At 38.0% G+C, this 20,850-nt stretch overlaps 2 protein-coding genes across 2 annotated transcripts; both read left to right on the top strand.

The window, feature by feature from the left end:
* Window positions 1-212: 212 nt before the first annotated feature.
* On the top strand, window positions 213-9,648 carry LOC113152380 (interferon-induced very large GTPase 1-like). Its single transcript, XM_033326088.1, is given in 9 exon segments — window positions 213-300; window positions 853-960; window positions 2,326-2,431; window positions 2,635-3,207; window positions 3,668-3,705; window positions 4,095-4,164; window positions 4,347-4,384; window positions 4,486-6,213; window positions 6,215-9,648. Coding segments are annotated over 8 exon segments (5,580 nt in total). The 5' UTR covers window positions 213-300; window positions 853-930; the 3' UTR covers window positions 9,212-9,648.
* A 1,202-nt stretch (window positions 9,649-10,850) lies between these two features.
* Window positions 10,851-20,676, top strand: LOC113152374 (interferon-induced very large GTPase 1-like). The gene is given in 9 exon segments (XM_033326087.1): window positions 10,851-11,006; window positions 11,494-11,560; window positions 11,644-11,784; window positions 11,900-12,499; window positions 13,400-13,440; window positions 14,656-14,773; window positions 14,922-14,959; window positions 15,062-18,862; window positions 18,864-20,676. Coding segments are annotated over 8 exon segments (5,835 nt in total). The 5' UTR covers window positions 10,851-11,006; window positions 11,494-11,511; the 3' UTR covers window positions 19,911-20,676.
* Window positions 20,677-20,850: the final 174 nt, after the last annotated feature.

Below are 20,850 nucleotides of genomic sequence, written 5' to 3'. Positions count from 1 at the left end.
TAACAACTCAGCACTGCAAGTAGCAAATGTCCAGAGCTGAACAGTATTTTATTCTTGGCATCTTGCAGCTGGTGTAGGACTGACCATCAGTTTCCTCTAAGTCACATGATTTTGCAAATGTCTGAGAGAGATGTCTGACTTTCACTTTCACAGTGAATCTTGGCCTCTGTGGGAGGAGTTTGTGAGGGAAAGACTAACAACTGCCTCTAAGCTCACCAATCTCTCTATAAATGGGATGAAGAGTGAGGATATGTAATAAGGCAGCCACATCTACACTGAAGAAGCAGAGCACAGAAAAAGGTGAGTCTTACTAACATTTTCACACTGTGTTTCTATAAATGAGAAAATGTATATCCATCCTTCACAGGGACACAAACATTGTAATTTGATGTATTTTGTTATGTGGTTTATCACATATCTATTTTCAGCTGCTTGTATTAACATGCAAGTTACAGTATTAAGCAAAACAAGCTAAAATTGAATTAGGTAATTTATGAATGGGGTAGAGTTTTCCCCACATTTTCCCTGGTGACACAGCATGTTTCACTCTCGTCCCACCCTAAATGATCCAAGTCATTTTCAGTTTCAAACAAACCAATGATGTTTCTCATACTCCCTTAGAACATGCTGAATAAGTTGAGGAACCAAAATGTTTTCAAATTAAAAGTTTAACATGATTTTAATTGCAGTAAACAAATCAGGATTTGATGCTATGAGTAAGACACTTAAAACTTACAGTACCCCTACACTCAAATGAACAGTGCCTGTATACTATGAGACTAGAGGTGTGAATAGTAAGTTGCGTTTCCAGTAAAAGGTAATTATGCCTTTTATTTTTTTCATATGACAAAGATGAAGAGAAGATGAAGCAGCAGGAGGAGAGTCTGCAAACAAATCTGTAAAACCATCTGGGACAGATTGCAAAGGCAAATGTTGGAGGAAAGTTCAACTAAAGCCAAGGTAAAATCTTTCCAGTCTATTAATTCAAGTGCTTTTTTATAGCTATGTCAGCATTTGTCATAAGAAATGTTTAGTTATTCAATTTTCCATGTCACATGAAATGTCCATACTCTTTAGTAACATCTGTCCAATTAAAATTATATTTTTCTACAACTTGTTTCTTATTTGGCAATAGATGCATTAATGGGTAAAAAAAACTTTAACAGCAGTTTAACATGTTGTTCTCGTGTCACTAAGAAACCTCATAAATTCTACATATAGTCACAGCATCAGTCTGAATAGGTGGAACCTGCATGTTGCTGTAACGTTTCTGTAACATGTGCTCAGCACAAGTCAGAACAGGAAGTCAGTGAGGGTAATGTAAAAACTGTGACGGGATGAGGTTAAACTTTAACAGAGGGAGATTACATGTGTGTCTTGTTCCACCTTATAAGATAAGTAATACTGGTATTTCAGTCTCCATCTGTTGCAGTATAAATAAAGAAATAAACTCAGTGAAATAGGCCAATGTCACAGTAAGGAACTTAAAGAAATTTCTCCAAATTCCTATAAAAACAAATTTCTCTTGCAACTGAGACAAAAAAAGGTTAAATATCTGAGCAACACCAGATATTTTTATTGCCATTCAAACTTAGTCATTCACAACAACCAAAATAACTATCAGACCTATAGCATGTGAGATTAAAGGATTTAATGTGCTCAGAGCTTGATACTATTGAATATGAGACAATATTAAATTGTCAGCAGATCTGTTTAGTTTCTACCAAGGTTCAATTACAAAATTGAAGCAGAAATGTTTGTGTATGTACTGTGAGATGTAGTGGTACACGTTGAAATTGCACCCCCTGTGAGGGATGGGAGTTTTAAAGGAACCAATTATAATACCATAGGAGTAATGTCGTTATAAATCTAGCAATAGAAGAGAAATAGGAAACAGCCTAGTAAACAAAGTGACAACAATAACAGCAAACGCTGCTGGACACATGATAAAAGTACACTAGAAAATACAAGGCCAAAGACGTAGTAAAAACTGGTCAAGTAGCTACACAAAATAACTACCAAAACTCTGTATAACAATAATATAAAACTGTGTGTTGATTGTTTTTTGGCTGCTATTACAAACAAACAACCTATGTTATCTACCTATTTTACCTGAGAACAGTCTCTGGTGTTAAAGGTGCCTTCCACCATAAAATGTGTAGGCATATCCAGTTTTACCGTTTTATTGGTCCTAGACATTGCTATATGGTGTTTCTGTCATTATGATGCTTATTCTTGGCTTTGTCTCCAAATTAAAAAAAGATATTCTTGACTTCACTGGGTCCAACCTGGAGAACTAATTGTTAAATTGAATAATTTTCTTAGTCTAATGCACTGTATAAACCTTGTGAAGCTGAGAAAGTGGAGCAAAACAAACCCGAAGGAGGAGAGTTTGAAGTAACATCTGTAAGATCTACCATCCCCAAGAAAGGTAATATTTTAACAGAATTATTAAAGACAGATTTTATAGACTGTAGCCTATTAAATAAAGTTTAAAAAGAATAATGGGAATGCTAGAAATACTCCATGTTCTACTTTCAAATGTGGTACCTTTGAGCAATGCTATATCTGAAACACTGAAAATTTCTGTCAATTTTTATTATAACATTGGGACATTGTTATGTTTTGTTTCAGTGATGTCTGAGCTCACACTTGTGGTGATTGGTGACACAGATTCTACTGAGATTGGATCAAAAAACATTTTACTCAACCATGACGAGCAAACAGACGTGGGACAGTTTTCACCCAAACTGTATGATCTGTGTGGTCGACGCATCTCTGTCATTAACATGCTTGGTCTACAAAAGGTCGACAAATTTCCATTAAATCAGGGAATTCATGCCTTTCTCCTACTGCTACCAAATGGTCAGTAAAACAGCCATTACAGTTCAGGAGTGCAGTGGTTAAAGGAAGCTTTTGGGAAACAATCACTCTCTTATGTAATGACAGTTGTGACCTATGAGTCAGATGACAACTGTGAAAATGCGCTGACAGACCTGAAAGCTAACAGAGATTTTGTTGAAAGAAGATACCACACATGTACAAGAAGTATGACGGATGAAAAAGAGATAATAGATCTGTTAGAAAAAATAGATGTTATGGTCTCTGAAAATAAACCAGAATACTACAGTGGAAGGATGTTTGATGAAAATAAAGAGCAGGAAGAAAACCTGGATCAGAATGACTCCTCTGAGCAAAATCAAACAGGTGAGAATTTATTGTCAGATACACCAACACTTTTCATAAAAACTTTTCATTTGCAGGCAATATAACTATGTAAAATTTTGGGATACTCTACTTGTGTGTAGAAAGGTGATATAATTAAAAATGTGATTGTACACTAATATACATTCAATCCTCCAAAAGAACAGACTACAGGAGGTATAAAGGTCACCAAGAAAAGCAGCAGTAACAAATAATTGCTCAATAGAGGAGAGTCATACTCTGGAGGACATAAGTTCAACATCTGAGATTGTTTCAACAGATGTTAAAGTATATGAGAAAAAAATGCAATACAAATAATCAAATGTATTATTTCTTTTTGGTGTAAAGGAGAACATGTTAGAACATTAACATAAGAACATTATCTGTAATTTGAAACAAAGCAAGATGCTCTTCAGACCTCATGATTATGGGTCCTGACAATTGTTGTTGAATCACTCTACAGCAAATGAAGAGGAGGAGGAGGGTGCAGCTAAAACAGAGGTGAGATATTTTCATTACTCTTTGTCATCAGTAAACTTTTTTCAACTCAACCCTATTGCCCATTATAAATAATACAAAATTACCTACTGTTTAACACCCTTGTAGACTAAACTAAAGATGGACTAAAGATTTTTAATCCAGTTTAAAACACATTGTGACTCTGTTAACATCCTGATTTAACACTAGAAAAGGAAAGTTAAGAACAATTTTGTAGAAGAGTTGTTATTTCTTTTTATTTTTTACTTTCTCTGACTTCATATAAATACTATGCACAGGTTTATATTCTCTTGTTTTCTGAATTGTTGTAAAGTTGGTGTGAATCTGTATACTCACATGTCAACAGTTTGAACTAGGTAAACTAAGTGTTAAATTATGTCCTGTTTTCTTAGTCTAAGCCGGTGAATAAACCTGCTGATGTTGAACAATCAGAAAAGAAAAATGACAGCAAAACACTAGGAGGTGAGTCTAAAATCTAATCTGTAATACCTACTCAAACCAGTGAGGATTGTACCAGTTGTTAATAATTACATTTACAATCCAAAGATCAAAAACAATTAAAATTTCAGAATAATTTAAACTTGGTGAACATAAAAGAAATGTAAAGATTCAGTAGCACACTCTGGTTCATTGTTGTCCTTCAGGTGACCTTGATATGGAGATGATTGGAGAAAAGGATGAGGTAAGGAACTCTTTTTTTTGTGTGATCTCAAGAACTTTAATTTTATCACACTGTACAACATATTTACATGTGTCACATGTTTACTGATTTATTAACAACAGTTGGTGAAGTTTTCTGAAGAGATCAACAGCAAGAACCAATGGTCAAGAGAAACTGAAACACTGTTCAAAAGACTTCATCTTCAAGACAAATTTCCACAGAAGTTGTCTCCTGCAGATTTTCTTAAAATATGTTCACCTTTGAAACAGGATAATCAAATATCTGAGAAAGATCTAGCTCATAATTTTCTGCAGAGGTTGATGATGTTAGATTACAGAGCCAGATATGTTCCTGTAAAACAAGACAGTTCTGAAGCAAGTCACTCAGAGCTTGATCCACTCTTTGAAACAGTTGAAACAGACGACGATGACTTTGATGCTCTTTTCAGCACCAGTAAAGACAAGGACCAATCAAAATACACTCACGTGCATCCATTGGACGTTCAGATGGCAGTATTCCACTGCTCAGACAGTTTTCTTAAGCAGAACATGATTACAAAGCTTTCAAAATGTCAGTACGCCTTACCTTTACTTGTCCCTGACCCACTCACAATGGATATTGAGTTTCCTCTGTGGACATTCAGACAAATAATTAAAACATGGAAGATAACTCAAACCAAAGACAGTTCAGACACTGTCACCATGAAGAGTATGCCCATCTACAAAGCTCAGACTCCCATGGTGTCATTTTTCCGCCTGGGTTCACTGTCAGTGTCTAAATCTCAGCTGATGAACACTTTGATCAACGACCGTCACAGCACCTTCTTCCACAGAAACTGTCCAGGTAGCACCAAATCACGCCTTTTGATGGATGGTGTGGCAGAGATTGCCTGGTACTGTCCTGCTGGAAAAACCAATGATGCCTTCACTGACTGCGTGGCCTTCTGTAATCTTCATGGTGATGCTCTGTTGTTTGAACAACAGCGTGACGTACTGATCAAAGAATCTTCCATCAATGTTGTTCTTGTACAAACACTGGAAAAAGGGGACAAAAACTTTACAGTTATCTCAGCCCTTCTCAAGTCCCCAAAGCCCTTAATTTGTCTCATAACTGATAATGATTGTGGTGCAGGTCAAATGAAAGAGGGAAAATACAAAATGGGCTTGAAAGACAAAAGCCAGGCAGATGTTTCCGAAAAACTGAAAAGAATCATTGTAAAGATTTTGTCTGGACAACATAAAACCTTCCAGCTTGAAGCCATGGCTGAGGTCTCTGGAATCAAAGTGGATGAAGCTGACACAGTCTGCCAAAAAGGAAAATCTGCTGCAATGAAAATAGTAAAGGGCATGGACATTTCAAAAATCAAAGAAACATGTCTACCTTGCCACGGCAAACTGTGGCATGACTGGTGCAGAACAATGAAAGACCTGTATCACCTTAAAGGTCACATTGAGAAAGAAAAATGTGAAAAGGAAAGAAAGCTGATGCAAATACGAGAAGATCAATGCAGAGCTTCCTGTGGTGAAATGATGAAGTTGTTCATTAAAAGTCTCTCATCACTGCCATCAAAAGAGAAAGCATATTTCCTCAAATGGATTCAGATCCTAATAGATGCTCTTTCCACAGATGATCTCACATCAATTCTCCAAAGATATGATGAAAAGTGGTCTGAGGTCTTGGCTCTGAAGAGGAAACATGACAAATCTGATCTGTTAAAAAACAAACAAACCGAGCTTGAAGAAATATCAAAGACACTCCAATCAGCAACCTTTGGCTTGGAGCACATCTTTAGAGAAATGGGACAGATCTATGAAGCCCATAAATCTCTGCAGAAACAGCCAGAGAAGGTTTCAGACTGACTGGTCTAAATACCCTAAGCTGGCTGCAGAACTGATGATATCAGGACACCCGATGGAGCTGATGGATGGTGATGCAGGTCATGTACCTTTAACATGGATCTCTAGTCTTTTAGATGAAGTCATCAGGAAACTGGGCGACCGGAGAGTTTTTGTGTTGTCAGTTTTGGGCGTACAAAGCAGTGGAAAGTCAACAATGCTGAACGCCATGTTTGGATTGCAGTTTGCAGTGAGTGCTGGCAGGTGCACCAAGGGCGCCTTCATGCAGCTGGTCAAAGTGTCAAAGGAGATGAAGAAAGACTTTCAGTTTGACTATATTCTAGTGGTGGACACTGAAGGACTGCGTGCTCTGGAGCTAGAAGGCACATTCACTCTTCACCACGACAATGAACTGGCGACATTTGTTGTTGGTCTGGGAAACATGACATTGATCAACATCTTTGGAGAGAATCCAGCTGACATGCAGGATGTCCTGCAGATCGTTGTTCAGGCTTTTATGAGGATGAAGAAAGTGAAACTTTCTCCAAGTTGCGTGTTTGTTCACCAGAATGTTACAGATATTGCTGCTGCAGAGAAAAACATGGACGGAAAAAGACGCCTGCAAGAAAAACTGGACCAGATGGCTCAACTAGCAGCTAAGGAAGAAGTTTCTGATGCTGAGTGTTTCAGTGACGTCATTGCATTTGATGTTCAGAAAGATGTGAAATACTTTGCCCAACTATGGGAGGGAAGTCCACCTATGGCTCCTCCAAATCCAGGTTACAGTGAGAGTGTCCAAGATCTGAAGAACTTCATCCTCTCTAAAGCCTCCCAGTCTGCTGGGGTTACTCTCTCACAGTTCAAAGGTAAAATCCAGAACTTGTGGAATGCTCTAATGAATGAAAATTTTGTTTTCAGCTTCAAAAACACACTTGAAATTGCTGTGTACAGAAAACTTGAGGTCCAGTACGGGAACTGGACCTGGGCTCTGAGAAACAACATGTTGACTATTGAAAACGAGCTTTATACCAGAATAGAAAATGGAGGCATGTACAAGGTTGAACTCAGTTATCTTTGTAATGAAATGAGCAAAATTTATGAAGAAATCAAAAACAAAATGACAACTTACTTTGAAGATAATGGAGACAAAGAAATGTTGGTTCAGTGGCAAGGACAATTTGAAAGAAAAATCAGCCAGTTCCATGACGAACAGATGAAAGAAGTGAAAAGAAAACTGGATGAAGTTCTTCTGCAGAAGGCAGCTTGTAAAAAGCTTGATGATCAAAAGACAGTGTTTGAGAACAAGCTGCTACAAAAGGGCAAAGAACTTGCTCAGCTGTTAAAAGACAAGACCAGAGATGACAAGGAACTTGAAAAGCAGTTCAACTCTGTTTGGGGAGTCTGGGTTAGTGAATTAACATCAGATGTAAAACCTATTGAGCACATCAACTTGAAAGATGACCAGTTTAACATCCTTGAAGTGCTTGGTTTTGAATGTAAACTGATATTTGACAGGATGAAGGAAGAGCACACCTACAAGAACATTGCAGATTTGAAGGATTATAGTGATTATGTAATTAAACACAAAATCCTGGGGATTTTTCCCACACCCAGCTGTGCACTACCATATGAAGAACAAAATCTGATGCGTTCCTTCATTGACAACGTTGAAAAACAGTCAATGGACAAAATCAAGGACAGACCTGTAGCTACAAGAGGCTACAGATCAACTTACTTGCAAGAAATGGCCAACAGTGTAAAAGACCAAGTGACAGAATTTGAATCAATGAGGAAATATGCTCTGAAGAAGGAGTTTACAGTAGATCTCTTACTGTATGTGTTTCACAGAGCTGAGAGTTGGCTTTCAGAGGCACACAACAAATTCAGAATGAACAATGATGCACTCATTTATGTAGAAAGCAAGAAAATGCAGTATTACAATATCTTCAAAAGCTTCTGCAGAGGAAGTTCATCTGCTGTTGTTCTTGGAGAAATGATCTGTGAAAAACTGAAGGATTCCATTGTTGAGGCTGTTTGTAACAAGACTGCCATTGACCTGGCTGGAGAGATGAGGTGCAGTTTCCCAGCATTCAGTGGGAACAGGCTGAACTTGGAGAAACATGTGTTGAAGTCACTGGCAGAGAAAGAGAACTTTGATGATTTCATCACCTACATCAGACATCCAAGGAAACAAGTGGAGAGTTTTATAAAGGAAGAAGTAAAGAAATACATCTTCACAGAACACAGAGATAAAGCTCTGAATATACTCAAGAAAAATGTTGACGATATCAGCAAAGAAGTCAGTCAAGCTTTATTTGCTTCAACAGAAGAAGTAAAAACCCAGAGCGGAGACACCAACATGTGGGTGGACAAATTCTCCACTTTGCTAACAAAAAAGTTGACATTTGATACCATCTGTTCACAAAACTTCAGTGACATCAACAATTTTGACTTTCTTAAGGAAGAGGTAGAGAAAGGTCTTGTATCTATCGTTAAAGAGATGAGTAACATCTCACTGGATAAGATGAAAGAATTCAGACTGAAACCAGATCAAATCCTCATCGATCAGCTGTGTAGGTGCTGCTGGGTACAGTGTCCATTCTGTACAGCTGTCTGTACCAACACTGTGGAAGATCACAGTCCTGATGACCACAGTGTAACTTTTCATCGAGTTCCTGCAGTCGATGGCGTCTGTTACAAAGACACAAAGTTGTTCAGTGTTGAGTTCTGCACGACAAATGTTGCAAGTGAGAGAAAATTTTTTTCTTCTTGTTTAGCAAAATCCATTCCCTATAAACAGTACAGAGATGGTGGCCCACATCTGTCTAACTGGAGCATTACTCCTGATGGGTCTAACCTGACATACTGGAAATGGTTTGTGTGTCGATTCCGGAAACAGCTGGAAGAGCGTTATAACGGAGAGTTCAAGGGTCATGGTGAAATTCCTAGCGAGTGGGAAAGATACAGTAAAGAAGAAGCTATTAAAAGTCTGGATGAAATGTACAATCTGTAAGTGAGTCAACACAATTACAACTCTGTTGGAAATCATGATGTGCATGTTAGATTGCTTTATTCAAGTAAACAGCCTTAATTAATCTACTAAGTCGTTTAGTGAAGACTTCTGAAAACCATAAAAGTAAAGCAGAGTGTAAATTGCATTTTTTTTTGTTATTCATATTATACAGAAATATGAATCAATTACTGAAACTGTTGCATGTATTTTAAATTCTTTGTAATTGGTGAATTATGGTTTATCTGTTTTAAGTGTTCAGGTGTGTGCTCTTATTCTGATTTGTTATATCCAAACAGTTTTTGTGTTTTATTTGAAATGTTTTGTTCAAAATAGGTTTGCTGTGTATATCTACAGTAAATCATGTGTTGTTGAATGTTGAAATGCCGAAAAGGTTGAGAACCTTTCATGTTATTAATGAGCATGATGTGTCATAATAAAAATAACCACTTCATATCTACTGAAAGACCATGAATTCTTTTCACAAATTTACACTGATGAGTTCCTTTCACAGTTTACATCATGATTACACCGTGGTGTTAGCTGTAGGCAAAACAAAAGAAAACTGGAGGCAAAAACATTTACTTCAGCTTCATCACACTGAAAAAATCATCTTGCTGTATTGTTGGGTGAAATAAATGAAGGCGTAATAGCTCTGACCCTCTCATACCAGCTGCTACTACAAGTTGAAAAATGAAGATAAACGTGGTTAAACTGGATAAAATGAAAGGATTGGACTGAGGTGATCGAGGGGATAATGTAAAGTTAAATATTGGTGATGTCTTGTAACTTTTTGAGCACAATATTTATATCTTGAATGATTGGCTGCAAACACTGATGTGAAATCAACAATGCTCCTAAGTGAAGATGAAAAATGACAACAGGAGAACACACCAAGCACAACACACAGAAATAACACATTCACACTACGGCAGTTGAGGAAATCAAAAGTCAGGGTGCATTTTCTCCCTGTGGCTGTGTGGGTTCTCTCCCAGTACTCCGGCTTCCTCCAAAATATGTTAATTGGTGACTCTAAATTGCTCATACAGTAGGTGGCAATGTGAGTGTGAAAGGATATCTGTCTCTGTATGTCAAAAGTATTTTGTTTGTTAACAGAAATTGCAAAAAACAGTGGAACAGATTTCTCTGCACGCTACTTCTGATGCATTTTAGATCAGAGGCGGCATGTAGATCCTAGTCAAGCCAGAGGACCTCATCCACATTGAGATCCCCTCCCTGGACAAGCAGCAGGGGAAAAAAACGCCTGGCTTGGTGGATTCATCCACTGCATTTATCTGTGTGGATATCATCAAGTCTATCCTCTGTATATACATGCATCTTTATGTCTCTTTGACTCTGATATATTTACATTTACATTTAGTCTTTGGCAGGAGATTTAAGTGCAGAAAAGGTTGCGGAATAGTGTACGGAGGTGGTTAGTAGGTTGGTAACATAAGATTACTGACTACAGTTAAAATACTGCTGTAAAAAACACAAATCCCTACGGAGCTCACTGTGTTTGGTTAATGTTTAATTTGGTATTGTTGATATTACTTCAGTCACAAGGTTTCAGGGAAAACATAACTTACTGTTTTAGTTTCACTTTCATCGTTGTTCTATGTAAGAGAACTGCAGATGGGGATTGCATCAGTAGTTCATATCACATCGAATTTGCAAAGAGCAGTTTGGAGAAGATTGTGAGGAGCAGATTTTAAACTGGAATCTCTGTTGTAATATGAAGATTTCTTTTCACATAATGTGTACACAAACCAGGCAGAGTACACTGAGCAAATAAAAGGTGAGTTTTCCACTTTTTTAAAGCTTTTATGTCAGGACTTGCGTGTCTACACAAGGTTTGACCAGACTGACTTACTTTGAGCTAATTTAGAAATGACAAATCCTTTTCTTATCATGTTTTGTAGTTTATGGAAGGGTCTATAGGTCATAAAGTTGTCAAGCATAAAAATTATATGGTTTTTCATCAGGCCTACAGTAAATTTCAGAACAGTATGTTTTGTATCTGTGAAGATTCTCAGTCATGATCATCATCACGGTTGATGACCCAGCATCAAAATAGCATGTGTGGGTCACACCATCATCCGTTCCAAATATTTTATCTGATTATAGTCTGACAACCCTGCCAGTGCTATTTGGCTTATATAAATACATTACATATGTTTCTGAAGTTTCTAAAATATTATAAATAATTTTGCATAATTGAAGTTGAGTGGTGTCTCAACAAGTGTTTATTACATTATTTACCTGTGTTTATTTTGACTATACAGCAGATATAGAGAGATAAGATGGAGGTGGTGAACAACGAAAATACCACAGATGTAGGAGAGACAGAAGGTAAACTTTATAATAATATATGATCAGTGAGATAATGATCATCATGCGTAAACTTATTAAACATATCTCTCTGATTTCTTTAGACCCTACATCACAAGAGGTTGATGATGTGGAACAGATTAACACCAGTATCGCCAACATTACTGAACATTCTGCAGAGGAGCAAGAAACAACAAAAGACACAGATCCAACATCCCAGACGGTTTCTACAGACATCCAAGAATGTGAGAATCACTGCAGCATCATTCTTTTGGATTTTCTTTAAGTAAAATTTAAAACAGAACAGTGAGAATATTGTTTGAGAATATTTCAGTATGTTTATGTTCTTTTTTGTTTCAGTGATACCTGAGCTCACAATTGCATTAATTGGTGACACAAATTCCATTGAGATTGGATCAAAAAACATTTTACTTGACCATGACAAGCAAACAAGTGTGGAACCGTTTTCATCCAAACTGTATGATCTGTGTGGTCGCCACATCTCTGTTATTAACATGCTTGGTTTACAAGATGTTAAAGAATTTCCATTAAACCAGGGAATTCATGCCTTTCTCCTGCTGTTACCAAATGGTCAGTATAACAACCATTACAGTTCAGGAGTGCAGTGGTTAGAAAAAGCTTTTGGGAAAGGATCACTTTCTTATGTAATGGCAGTTGTGACTCATGAACCAGATGAAAACTGTGAAAATGCGCTGAGAGACCTGAAAGCCAACAGCAGGTTTGAAGAAAAAAGATACCACACATGTAGAAGAAATATGACGGATGAAAAAGAAATAATAGCTCTATTGGAAAAAATCTATGTCATGGTCTCTGAAAACGATCCACACTGCTACAGCAGTAAGATGTTTGTTGAGAATAAAGAGCAGAAAAAACATCAGGAGCCCAGTTCCCACAAAGAAGAAAGACTGGATTCCTCAGTGTCTCATCAAGATCAAAGAGGTGAAATTGTAATTTTTAAATTTAAAGATTACACCCACACTACTTTTTGAATTTACTAATCTATTAATCACATCCCATTTTTGATTTTAAACATTTAAAAGAAGAAGATGTAGATTATTTGTGAACACAGTGTGCTAAATGATGCAATTTGCCTACAGAAAAACTGTGATTTAGAATGATATTTGACTAACTGCATTGTGCTTAGAGTTTCGCAGTAGTGCAATAGTGGCTCAGTTCATAGGGCATTCATCTACGTATCCCAGGCTTGATGGTTCAACTTCCAGTTCCTTTATATTCTTGGTCGTATTTTAAACTAATCACAGGGGCTAAAGCAACCGATGAAAATATAATAAACTGTAACTATACAATTTAAATCTTTATTCCTGGGTTAAAGGGAGTGAAACCGTGTCCCTTAAAATCCTGACAAAGTTTATGTAGGGAGCGGTTCAGGGTGGCTGAATTATCAAAAAATGGACTTTACCACAGGAGCTTAATGTTTGTCCATTTCATCTATTGCCAAAGTCATTCTGTAATCTTAAACATGTTTTATTGTGACAATAGTGACAAAGTTCCTTAACCAAACATGACACAGTATTATAAATTATTTTAACTTTGTCATGATATTTCCCTAAAGTTAACCAGGTTGTTTCATAATCAAATACAGTAGTGCTGTATTTGACCATTTTTCTGTGTCTCCTGTTACTGCACCTATCATATCACATGGTAGAAAGAAAGAAACTAAAGAGTTGTTTAGGTTGGAGGTCAAAAATCCCCTGCAGAAAAAAGGGAAGTTAACCCAGTTAAGCAATAATTCAAATGTGATTGCTTGCTAATCAAGTGTGTGCATTGAAAATATTGCACAAGACTTTGTTTAATGCATTTTTTTTTTTTATTCTGCAGTGGAGGAGTTGGAGGACAATGCAGAGGAAATTCAGATAAATGTAAGATTGTCAGTCCTCATCATCATTATCATATGGGATGAAGGGATGAAATCCTGTGGTCCTCAAGCTGGACTCACTCCAGCCCCTGGCTGTGCCTAGAAATACTGTCCATAAAAATAATGAACAGAATCTGTGACAAAGGGCAGCCCTGCCAAAGTCCAACATGCACCGGGAACAGGCCTGACTTATAACCAGCAATGCAAACCAAGCTCCTGCTTCAGTCGTACAGGGACCGGACAGCCCCTAACAGAGGGCCCTGGACCCCGTACTCCTGAAGCACCCCTCACAGAATATCACAAGGGAGTCGGTCAAATGCCTTCTCCAAGTCCACAAAGCACGTGTGTACTGGTTGGGTGAACTCCCATGAACCCTCAAGTACCCTAGTGAAGGTAATGAGCTAATCCCCATTGTTCCTCATAAATCTGAGGTTTGGCTATCCACCTGATTCTCCTCTCCAGGACCCCTAACAACCACATCAACAATGAAGCTGGAAAACAGTCCATTCAGACTCAATGCCCACAACCTCCCTTGGGATCTGGTTGATGCTCTCCTGAAGCCGGGAGTTGAAGACCCCACTGGCACAGACCCTCACAATATATTTGGGTCTGCCAAGGCTGCTCTGCTTACTCCTTTGCTCTAGCTCACCACCAGGTGGTGATCAATTGACAGCTGGGACCTCAGAAAGCAGGGTACTCTGTACTGCTAATCAGCCCATAGGCACAAACATCATCCCCTACTCAAAGACGCAGGAAAGGGACTGTCTCGTCCACCTGAGAAAACACGTGGCTGGGGAACTATAAGCAACCCCACTCCAGCCCACCGCCTCTCCCCGCAAAGAGGCAAGCCTGACTATCTCTAGTCGTACCGCTCAACCTCCCACACATGTTCAGGCTCTTTCCCCACCCAGTGAGGTGAGGTTGCATGTTCCAATGGCCAGAATCCTTGTCTGGGGTTTGGGTCGCCAAGGCCCACCCAATTCACAATCCCATATGCTCCTTCCTGTGGGTGGTGGGCCTACAGGAAGCTAATTGCCTAATATGTCTTACAAACATTACAAGTAGTTTGAACCTACTGTATGTGGAAAAGGATATTGTCTTCTTACAATCATAAAAACTCGGTTGTGTGGTTTGGTGGCTTTGTCTGTGTTGTTGTACTCCAGACTGTATAGTGCTGCCTACTTAACTTGAAGTAATATTAAGTCATTTGTTTTCTTAGGAAAATCCAGTGCGTGAACCTGATGATGTTGAACACACAGGGAAGACAGATGACAGCATCATAAAGGAAGAGTCTGAACCATGTTTAGTACCTTCTGCACCAGATAAAGACGATCATGGTAATTAATTATTTAATTGTACATTAAAACAAAATAATAACAGAATGTATCATGCATTTAAGTTTCAGAAACAATTTGAAACCAAAAGAAAAATGTGTTGGCTCCATGGCATATTAATCTAGACCTTTGATTAATTGTTGTCTTGCAGATTACCTAGATATGAATATGACTGGAAACAAAAATGAGGTAAGAAGCACATTTCCCTTTTTAGTATCTTAAGGACAATTAAAGTTATGCAGCTGTATGGAGAATTTTATTACATAGTATTATATATTTATTTGTTTACAGCATTCACAAAATATTTCTGAAGAGACTGAAAACAGGAAAAAGCAACATCAAGTAGATACTGAAACACTGTTGAGCAGACTTCGCCTTGAGGACACCTTTCAACAGAAGTTGTCTCCTGCAGAGTTTCTTAAAATTGGTCCATCTGTGAAACAGGACCACGAGACATCTGAGAAAGATCTAGCTCATACTTTTCTTCAGCGGTTGATGATGTTAGACTACAGAGCCAGATACATTCCTGTCAAACAAGATGGTCCTGGCTTGAGCAGTTCAACAACTATTCCAATGTTTGACACCGTTGAGACAGACGAAAGTGATTTAGATGCTTTTTACAACACTTGCATTGATAGAGATGAATTAAAATTGGTTAATGTACATCCAATGGACGTTCAGATGGCAGTATTCCACTGCTCAGACAGTTTTCTTAAACAGAACATGATTACAAAACTTTCACAATGTCAGTACGCCTTACCTTTGCTTGTTCCTGACCCAGTCACAATGGATGTTGAGTTTCCCCTGTGGACATTCAGACAAATAAGAAAAACCTGGAAGATATATCAAACCAAAGATGATTCAAGCATTGTCACTATGAAAAGTATACCCATCTGCAAAGCTCAGACACCCATGGTGTCATTTATCCGCCTGGGTTCACTGTCAGTGTCTAAATCTCAGCTGATGAACACTTTGATCAATGAACGTCACAGCACCTTCTTCCACAGAAACTGTCCAGGTAGCACCAAATCTCGCCTTTTGATGGATGGTGTGGCAGAGATTGCCTGGTACTGTCCTGCTGGAAAAACCAATGATGCCTTCACTGACTGCGTGGCCTTTTGTAATCTTCATGGTGATGCTCTGTTGTTTGAACAGCAGCGTGACGTACTGATTGAAGGATCTTCCATCAATGTTGTTCTTGTACCAACACTGGAAAAAGGTGATACAAGCAGCACAATCATCACAGGCCTTTACAAGTCCCCAAAGCCCCTTATTTGTCTGATTGTTAATGAAAGTGGTAATGCAGTTGAGACAAAAAATGGAAAATACAAAATGGGTCTGAAAGACAAAAGCCAATCAGATGTTTCTGCAGAACTAAAAAGAATCATTGGAAACATTTTGTCTGGGCCACATAAATCCTTCCAGCTTGAAGTCATGGCTGAGGTCTCTGCGATCAAAGTAGATGAAGATAACACTCTGTGTCTAGAAGGGAAATGTGCTGCAATGAAAATAATGAATTTGCTTCAGGGGATGGACATTTCAAAAATCAAAGACACATTTCTCCGTTGTCAAGGCAAACTGTGGCATGAGTGGTGCAGAATAAATAAAGAACAGTATCAGCTCAAAGGCCACATTGAGAAGGAGAAATGTAAAAAGCAACAGGAGCTAAGGAGCATACGACAAATTCAATGCACAGCTTCCTGTAGCAAACTGATGAAGTTGTTCATTGACAGTCTCTCGTCCTTGCCATCAACAGAGAAAGTGTACTTCCTGAAATGGACTCAGATCCTAATAGATGCTCTCTCCACAGATGACCTCTCTTCAATTCTCCAAAGTTATGATGAAAAATGGTCTGAAATCTTGTCTCTGAAGAGGAAACATGATAAATCTCATCTGTTAAAAAGCAAACAAACCGAGCTTGAAGACATATCAAATAAATTCCAATCAGCCACTTTTGGCTTTGAGCACATCTTTAGAGAAATGGGACAGGTCTATGAAGCCCATAAATCTCTGCAGGAACAGCCAGAGGAGGTTCAGACTGACTGGTCTAAATACCCTGAGCTGGCTGCAGAACTGATGATATCAGGACACCCGATGGAGCTGATGGATGGTGATGCAGGTCATGTACCTTTAACATGGATCTCTAGTCTTTTAGATGAAGTCATCAGGAAACTGGGCGACCAGAAAGTTTTTGTGTTGTCAGTTTTGGGCGTACAAAGCAGTGGAAAGTCAACAATGCTGAACGCCATGTTTGGATTGCAGTTTGCAGTGAGTGCTGGCAGGTGCACCAAGGGCGCCTTCATGCAGCTGGTCAAAGTGTCAGAGGAGATGAAGAAAGACTTTCAGTTTGACTATATTCTAGTGGTGGACACTGAAGGACTGCGTGCTCTGGAGTTGGCCGGTAACACCACTCTTCACCACGACAATGAACTGGCAACATTTGTTGTTGGTCTGGGAAACATGACATTGATCAACATCTTTGGAGAGAACCCAGCTGACATGCAGGATGTCCTGCAGATCGTTGTTCAGGCTTTTATGAGGATGAAGAAAGTAAAACTTTCTCCAAGTTGCTTGTTTGTTCACCAGAATGTTACAGATGTTGCAGCTGCAGAGAAAAACATGGATGGAAAAAGACGCCTGCAAGAAAAACTGGACCAGATGGCTCAACTAGCAGCCAAAGAAGAAGATTCTGATGCTGAGTGCTTCAGTGACGTCATTACATTTGATGTTCAGAACGATGTGAAATACTTTGCCCAACTGTGGGAGGGAAGTCCACCTATGGCTCCTCCAAATCCAGGTTACAGTGAGAGTGTCCAAGATCTGAAGAATATCATCCTCTCTAAAGCCTCCCAGTCTGCTGGGGTTACTCTCTCACAGTTCAAAGGTAAAATTCGGGACCTGTGGAACGCCCTTCTGAAAGAAAACTTTGTTTTCAGCTTCAAAAACACACTGGAAATTACAGTGTACAGAAAACTTGAGGTCCAGTACGGGAACTGGACCTGGGACCTCAGGAGCAACATGTTGACCATAGAAAACCAGCTTTATACTAGAATAGAAAATGGACAACTTGAAAAGGTTGAGCTCAGTTATCTTTTTAAAGAAATGAGCAAAACATATAATGGAATCCAAAAAGAAATGACAACGTACTTTGAAGATAATAGAGACAAGGAAATGTTGGTCCAGTGGCGAGGTCGATTTGAAACTAAAATCAAGGAGTTTCATGATGAACAGGTGAGAGAAGTGAAAAGAAAACTGGATGAAGTTCTCCAGCAGAAGAAAGCTCGCAAAAAGCTTGATGACCAAAAAACAGAGTTTGAGAACAAGCTGCTCCATAAGAGCAAAGAACTCGCTCATCAGTTAAAAGACAAAGCAAAAAATGAAGAACAACTTGAAAAGCAGTTCAACTCTGTTTGGAGTGGCTGGGTTAGTGAACTAACTGCAGGTATAAAACCTATTGAGGACATCAACTTGGAAGAAGATCACTTTACCATCCTTCAAGAGCTCGGGATTGAATGGACTCTCATAGAGGAATCCAGAATCAGACATAAATATAAAAACATGTCAGAAGTGGGTGATTACAGTGACTATGTGTCTATCACAAAGCACCAGGAACATTGTGAGCGATTAGAAGAGGAAACCCAGGACAAAAAGGGGCAGGGAAAATTTACAACTACATGGGCATTACTGAAAAGAACATTTGGATATGGTTCAACACAACAATATGAACTACATACATCAAAGAGTTCTTTAACATATGAAAAACAAAAATGTATCAGATCCCTCATTGACAAAGTTGAACAACAGACCATTAATATAATTAAAAGCAAACCTGTAGCAACTAGAGGCTACAGATCAACCTACTTGCAAGAAGTGGCAAAAAGCATAAAAGAAACAGTGACAGAATTTGAATCACAGTGGAAATATGCTCTGAAGAAGGAGTTTACTGTTGATCTCTTACTGTATGTGTTTCACAGAGCTATGAGTTGGCTTTTAGAGTCTCACAACAAATTCACAATGAATAATGACGCAGCAACATTTGTAAAAAGCAAGAAAATGCAGTATTACAACATTTTCAGAAGCTTTTGTAAGAGGAAGTTCATCTGCTGTTGTTCTTGGAGAACTGATCTGTGAAAAACTGAAGGATTCCACTGTTGAGGCTGTTTGTAACAAGACCGCCATTGACCTGGCTGGAGAGATGAGGTGCAATTTCCCAGCATTCAATGGGAACAGGCTGAACTTGGAGAAACACGTGTTGAAGTCACTGGCAGAGAAAGAGAACTTTGATGATTTCATCACCTACATCAGACATCCAAGGAAACAAGTGAAGAGTTTTATAAAAGAAGAAGTAAAGAAATACATCTTCACAAAACACAGAAATAAATCTCTGAATATACTCAAGAAAAATGTTGAAGACATCAATAAACTTGTAAGTCAAGCTTTATTTACTGCAACAGAAAAATTGAAAAGAGGAGGAGATATAAAAACATGGATGAAAGAGTTCTCCAGTTTGCTAAAAAATGAGCTGGCATTTGATACCATCTCTTCTCAAAACTTCAGCGACATCAACAATTTTGACTTTCTTAAGGAAGAGATAGAGAAAGGTCTTGAATCCATCATCAAGGAAATGAGAAGAATCTCTTTGGAGAAAATGAAAGATTTCAGGCAGAAGCCTGATCAAATCCTCATCGATCAGCTGTGTAGGTGCTGCTGGGTAAAGTGTCCGTTCTGTGCAGCTGTTTGCATCAACACCCTGGAAGATCACAGTCCTGAAAAACACAACGTTCCCTTTCATCGACCCTCTGGGATTGAAGGATGGCACACTAGAAACACAGTGGATCTGGTCATTGATTTCTGCACCACATTAGTTGCAAGTGATAGACGTTTCTATCCTCTTCATGACTCACAGGAGAGTGTACCTTATAAACAGTATCAGAGCGGAGGGGAGAGATATGCATCATGGGAGATTACACCTGATGAGTCCAAGCTGACATACTGGAAATGGTTTGTGTGTCGATTTCAAAAGCAACTGGAAGATCACTATAATCTTAAATTCCAGGGCAGAGGAGAAATTCCCAGTGAGTGGAGGATGTTCACTAAACAAGAAGCCATTAAAAGCCTGGATGAAATGTACAATCCGTGAATGACCTTCACAAAGAATAACTGAGAATTAAGTATTTCCAAATAATATCTAATTAAATTTTTTGTTATATATACAATCATTTGCAGTATAACAGTAAAAATGATCTGAAGCAAATTATGTATGTCTAACAACAAAGTGTTTGTTTTGGTCATAAACAAAGTTTGTGAGTTAGATCTTTTGTTTAATTAAACTGTGTATTTCCTTTTATTATATAAGTTGATAAAATGGCTTTAAATCTGTATGCAAATGCAAATATTTAAACATGAACTAAAATGAATGAAGGAATGAAGACATTGTCGACCAAGTATGGACTAATAATTCCTCTTAAAACAAGAATCTAATCTATGCTTTAACTTTTTTATCTTTTACATGGAAATATCACCCAGAAATGACATGAATTCCTACGTCCTACGATGTATGATATTCTGTTAATGAGTTATAAAAATGTCTTTATTCATCCAAAGTTTTCTTTTATTTTTGCATATTTTAAGAATAAGAAACTTTCTTCAGTTAAGTTTAGAAAGTTTAGTTTAGTTTAAAGATGAATAAAAGATCTAAGATGTTGATTCCATTTATGTGAAATAATAAATGACATCCATAATTGGTTGTCATTTTTCCGTAGTACAGCTCTTACATCATGTTAAACAACAAGTATTTTTTAAGTGTGTAAAAAAATGTTTTTCTTATATTTGTTCTTGTTGAAACTGCCTTCAAGTTGTTCCTCTTTAGCTCATTCCTGCACATTAAACAGACTTCAACTACCTGACTCACTTTCCCTTAATAAATGTAGTTTTTCATTCATTCAAAAAATCTTACTTGATTACATTTACTACAATAACATAAAAATGTTTGATGTTTAGTTGCACAGAAACATCATTTTTCAGGACAAAGGATTAGTTAATTGAAATGTCGTTTAAGACCATTATTGGTAAAAATTGCT

The sequence above is a fragment of the Anabas testudineus genome, chromosome 8 (assembly GCF_900324465.2).
Source record: "Anabas testudineus chromosome 8, fAnaTes1.2, whole genome shotgun sequence".
Classification (NCBI taxonomy): domain Eukaryota; kingdom Metazoa; phylum Chordata; class Actinopteri; order Anabantiformes; family Anabantidae; genus Anabas; species Anabas testudineus.
This window is presented reverse-complemented; position numbering and strand designations above follow the sequence as displayed.